Raw genomic sequence first — 6,000 nt, 5'->3', positions numbered from 1 at the left:
TCACCCTCTCCCGAGCCCGTTGGGGAGCAGCAGCAATGAGACAAGATTATAATAACAAAATTGGGGAATAAAAAGGGGGTTGAAATGAAAAGAAAAATTACAAAAAAATTCTATAAACCAATCATAATGAGTTATAACAATTAGCATCACACACACTACTGTGGTTAGCATTTAGCATCTTTAGAAGACTGTTGCAGAAAACACTGTGGGATTGGTCCTTATCTCCTGTTGGTCCATTTGGTTCTTTTCTCCTGTTGGTCCATTTGGTTCTTTTCTCCTGTTTGTCCATTTGGTTCTTCTCTCCTGTTGGTCCTTCTCTGCTGTTGGTCCATTTGGTTCTTCTCTCCTGTTGGTCCATTTGGTTCTTCTCTCCTGTTGGTCCATTTGGTTCTTCTCTCCTGTTGGTCCATTTGGTTCTTCTCTCCTGTTGGTCCATTTGGTTCTTCTCTTACTGTCACATATTACAGATGGAGCAGAGGTCTTATTGGAGAGACCCCATATACATCAAAATCAACGTTCAACATTATTGGGATGGAATGTTCAACATTATTACTATGAAAAGCTGTCCAGTCTGTTCTGATTCCTATAAAATGTTGAGAGGAAACCAGCGTCTCCATGTCTTCTAGCAGTTACAACATTTTGTTACGTGTGTTATCTGCCTAAGGCACTGCTGTGTTTCAGCCTGGTTAAACTAACTACAACAGTCAAAAATATTTAGAAGATTTATATAAAAATATCCTATGTTTTTCTCCCAAATCAAACTTGGACATAACTGCTATCATAAACATATTTAGAAATGACAAGATTTGTATCAAAGTGTCTTCCCATAAGATATAAAAACTGATAGTGGTATATTGTCCAGCAACACAACAGAGTCTGATTGTACAGGAGATGGAGCTACAGGAAATGAATATGATTGAGTCCTCTCTGCTGCAGAGCTGATGTCAACCTCTCAGGTTCATGGGTTTGAGGTCAGGGCTTTGTCAGAGGACAGCCACCAGAGAGGGGCTCTCTGGGATGGAGTGGTCCGAGGACAGCCACCAGAGAGGGGCTCTCTGGGATGGAGTGGTCATAAAACACAAGAGAAACCCGAGACCCCCGTATCAAATCTCCCAGCTGTCACTGAAATACTGGTCTTCCTCCTCTTCCTCCTCCTCCTCATTCTCCTCCTCCATGATCTCATTATCTTTCTCCTCCTCCTCCTCCTCACTAAGCTGTGTCAGCATGGTGTGTAGAGTAGCCTTCACCACCCTCACCTCCTGCTCCAGGGACTGTGGTGTTGTGGTTAAAGGAATAGAACATAGCTGATATACTTACACAAACACTCCCTCCCTCCCTTCTTCCCCCCTCCCTCCCTTCTTCCCTCCCTCCCTCCCTTACCCCCTCTGGTAACTCACACACACACACCCCCTCTGGTAACTCACACACACACTCTGGTAACTCACACACACCCTCTGGTAACTCACACACACACCCCCTCTGGTAACTCACACACATACCCCCTCTGGTAACTCACACACACCCTCTGGTAACTCACACACCCCCTCTGGTAACTCACACACACACACACACACACACACACACACACACACACACCCCCTCTGGTAACTCACACACACACACACACACCCTCTGGTAACTCACACACACCCTCTGGTAACTCACACACACACCCTCTGGTAACTCACACACACACCCTCTGGTAACTCACACACACACCCTCTGGTAACTCACACACACACCCTCTGGTAATTCACACACACACTCTGGTAACTCACACACACACTCTGGTAACTCACACACACACACTCTGGTAACTCACACACACACACACACACACCCTCTGGTAACTCACACACCCCCTCTGGTAACTCACACACTCACACACACCCCCTCTGGTAACTCTCACACACACACACACCCTCTGGTAACTCACACACACACACCCCCTCTGGTAACTCACACACACACACCCCCTCTGGTAACTCACACACCCCCTCTGGTAACTCACACACCCCCTCTGGTAACTCACACACACCCTCTGGTAACTCACACACACCCTCTGGTAACTCACACACCCCCTCTGGTAACTCACACACCCCCTCTGGTAACTCACACACACCCTCTGGTAACTCACACACACCCTCTGGTAACTCACATACACCCTCTGGTAACTCACACACACCCTCTGGTAACTCACACACACACCCTCTGGTAACTCACACTCACACCCTCTGGTAACTCACACACACCCTCTGGTAACTCACACACACCCTCTGGTAACTCACACACACCCTCTGGTAACACACACCCCCTCTGGTAACTCACACACCCACTCTGGTAACTCACACACCCACTCTGGTAACTCACACCCCCTCTGGTAACTCACACACACTGTACAGTAACAGGTAAAGGATATGAGTGAGATCCTGGTCTTTGTTCAGTATGGCTCTCTGGAGGTCATCCTCCAGAACCAACAGCCTATCACTGATCTCCTCACACTGGTCGGTCAGCTCTATAGTCACATCTGCTGTTAGCTCTGCTGCTTCACTGCCACTGTCCTCCTGAGAAACAAAGATAGAGAGGGACAGAGAGAGGGACAGAGAGAGGGAGAGAGATAGAGAGAGGGTAAGATAGAGAGAGGGTGAGAGAGGGAGTAAGATAGAGAGAGAGGATGAGAGAGAGGGTGAGAGGGACAGAGAGAGAGAGAGAGAGAGAGAGGGTAAGAGAGAGGGTGAGAGAGGGAGTACGATAGAGAGAGAGAGAGAGAGAGAGAGAGAGAGAGGGGTTGAGAGAGAGGGTGAGAGAGAGGGGGTAAGATAGAGAGAGAGGGCAAGAGAGAGGGCGGGAGAGGGAGTAAGATAGAGAGAGGGACAGAGAGAGGGTAAGATAGAGAGAGAGAGAGAGAGAGAGAGAGAGAGAGTGTGAGAGAGGGAGTAAGGGAAATTTAAATTGGCTATATTAAAACTGTTTAATTTGATCCTGAGTGTAGATTATTTCCCAGACAGCTGGAATCAAGAACTCATAACCCCAATCTTTAAGAACGGAGACCAAATGTACCCTAACAATTACAGAGGCATTTGTGTGAACAGTAACCTGGGGAAGGTTTTCTGTAGTATTATAAATAAGAGTTCTAAACTTCCTGAATAAGCACAATGTCACGTTCGCTGTAATAAACGTCAGACCAAGGCACAGCGAATGTTGAGTTCCACATAATTTATTAGAAAGTGAAACTAAGCAAAGACAAAAACAAGTAAACAAACAACGAAGCGTGACTACAGCGATGCTACGTGCACTAACTCAAAACAATATCCCATAACACACAGGTGGAAAATGCTACTTAAGTATGATCCCCAATTAGAGACAACGATAGCCAGCTGCCTCCAATTGGGAATCATACTAAAATAACCAACATAGAAAAAACAAACTAGAACCCCACATAGAAAATATAAACTAGACTAAACCCCTAGTCACGCCTTGACCTACTCTACCATAGAAAATAAAGGCTTTCTATAGTCAGGACGTGACACACAATGTCTTGAGTAAAAGACAAATTGGATTTATACCAAAACATGGCATGACCAATCATATTTACACCCTACACACCCTGATAGATAAACATGTCCACCAAAATAATACCAAAATATATGCTTGCTTTATCGACTTCCAAAAAGCATTTGATTCTATTTGGCATACAGGACTGTTCTACAAAGTTATTGAAAGTGGTGTAGGGGGTAAAGCATACGAGATAATGAAATCAATGTATACTGGCAATACGTGCAGCATTAAAATTGGAAAGAAAAGAACAGAATTCTTTAACCAGGGGCGGGGCCTTCGCCAGGGTTGCAATCTGAGCCCTGCACTCTTCAATATTTACATCAACGAACTGGCCACCATTCTAGAAAAATCCTCAGCCCCTGGTGTTAGTCTCCACAATTCAGAAGTTAAATGCCTACTCTTCGCAGATGACCTATGCCTGCTGTCACCCACAACACATGGCCTACAGCAGAGCCTGGACCCGCAAGAGCAGTACTGCCAGACCTGGGCCCTGGCAGTAAACCCCAAAAAGACAAAAATAACAATTTTCCAGAGAAGATCCAGATCTCAGGGAATTAGACCAAAGTTCTCAATTGGTACAAAATATATAGAGTACTGCACACACTAAAATTACTTAGGTTTAAAAATAAGCTCAACTGGACACCTTAATGAGGCAGTGAATGAACTGAGAGAGAAAGCATGCAGGGCATTCTACACCATTAAAAAACAAATTAAAATTAAAATACCTATAAAAATTGTGTGTGTTCAATGTGTCATTGAACCAATTGCACTTTATGGCAGCGAGGTGTGGGGTCCACTTGCAAAACAAGATTTCACCAAATGGGACAGACATCCCATTGAAACCCTGCATGCAGAGTTCTTTAAGATTCTCCTACATGTCCAGAGGAAAACTAAAAACAATGCATGCAGGGCAGAATTAGGCCAATATCCACTAATAATAAAAACTCAAAAAAGAGCAATTCAGTTTTGGAAACATCAAGGTTTCAAAGACCTCTCTGATGAGGATAGGCTACCCGTCCTGTTGGGGTAGGACGCAGAGAGCTGTGGGTTGGCAGCGCACTACATTGCTGCCTGCCATAAGTTGAGGGACAGTGTCTGACAGACCAATCAACCTGCACATGTCCTCTACTGTATGCTTATTGTTATTGTTGAATGTACGGTTATTTTGACCCTTGGTTATTGTTGTTACTGTTGTTCCGTTGACAATTTTAATTCTTATTATTTTAATATTGTAAATATCCAAAGTAAGCTCTGGCAATATGTACATTGTTACGTCATGCCAATAAAGCAAATTGAATTGAATTGAGAGAGAAAGACACAGAGAAAGAGAGATAGTGAGCTCCTGGGATCCTGAGTTCTTCTGCAAAAAGATAGAAATAGATTTGGATAAATGTAGATTAACAAGGTCTTCCACAGGATACTGACCTCATCATCAGAGAGAGGTATTCTATAGGATACTGACCTCATCATCAGAGAGAGAGAGGTCTTCTATAGGATACTGACCTCATCATCAGAGAGAGAGACAGAGAGAGGTATTCTATAGGATACTGACCTCATCATCAGAGAGAGAGAGTACTTCTATAGGATACTGACCTCATCATCAGAGAGAGAGAGAGACAGAGAGGTCTTCTATAGGATACTGACCTCATCATCAGAGAGAGAGAGAGACAGAGAGAGAGGTCTTCCACAGGATACTGACCTCATCATCAGAGAGAGAGACAGAGAGAGAGAGGTCTTCTATAGGACACTGACCTCATCATCAGAGAGAGAGGTCTTCTATAGGATACTGACCTCATCATCAGAGAGAGAGGTCTTCTATAGGATACTGACCTCATCATCAAAACCCTCAATCAAAATCACAATTCCATACCTAAAACCTTGATTTTGGAACAAAAAAGTTTTTTAAAAGACAATAATTTTGTTATATAAAGCTTAATAATTAAGACTACTGAGCTACCAAGCTGCTAGGACAGAACTGACCTGGCTGCACCTTCAGTGTGAAGTGAGAGGTGTGAAAATCATTGAGCCCAACAATGGCAGAAGGGTTTCACAGCCACCCACCCACAATCCATATATTAACCAGACCATCCCATGGCACAGTGCTATATTAACCAGACCATCCCCTGGCACAGTGCTATATTAACCAGACCATCCCCTGGCATGGCACAGTGCTATATTAACCAGACCATCCCCTGGTACAGTGCTATATTAACCAGACCATCCCCTGGTACAGTGCTATATTAACCAGACCATCCCCTGGCATGACACAGTGCTATATTAACCAGACCATCCCATGGCACAGTGCTATATTAACCAGACCATCCCCTGGCATGGCACAGTGCTATATTAACCAGACCATCCCCTGGCATGGCACAGTGCTATATTAACCAGACCATCCCCTGGCATGACACAGTGCTATATTAACCAGACCATCCCCTGGCA

The 6,000-nt window shown here is 44.5% G+C and overlaps 1 protein-coding gene across 1 annotated transcript in view; it reads right to left on the bottom strand.

The window, feature by feature from the left end:
• Positions 1-225: 225 nt before the first annotated feature.
• disc1 (DISC1 scaffold protein) overlaps positions 226-6,000 on the bottom strand; it is a 94,431-nt gene continuing 88,656 nt past the window's right edge. The window contains exons 14-15 of the mRNA XM_029764022.1: positions 2,420-2,564; positions 226-1,273 (exon numbers count right to left, since the gene is read on the bottom strand). Coding sequence (XP_029619882.1) covers positions 1,104-1,273; positions 2,420-2,564 — 315 coding nt within the window. The 3' untranslated portion in view covers positions 226-1,103. The remainder of the gene's footprint in view (positions 1,274-2,419; positions 2,565-6,000) is intronic.

The sequence above is a fragment of the Salmo trutta genome, chromosome 10 (assembly GCF_901001165.1).
Source record: "Salmo trutta chromosome 10, fSalTru1.1, whole genome shotgun sequence".
Lineage (NCBI taxonomy): Eukaryota > Metazoa > Chordata > Actinopteri > Salmoniformes > Salmonidae > Salmo > Salmo trutta.
Note: the sequence above shows the minus strand (reverse complement) of the source record. Positions and strands in the feature narration are given on the sequence as shown.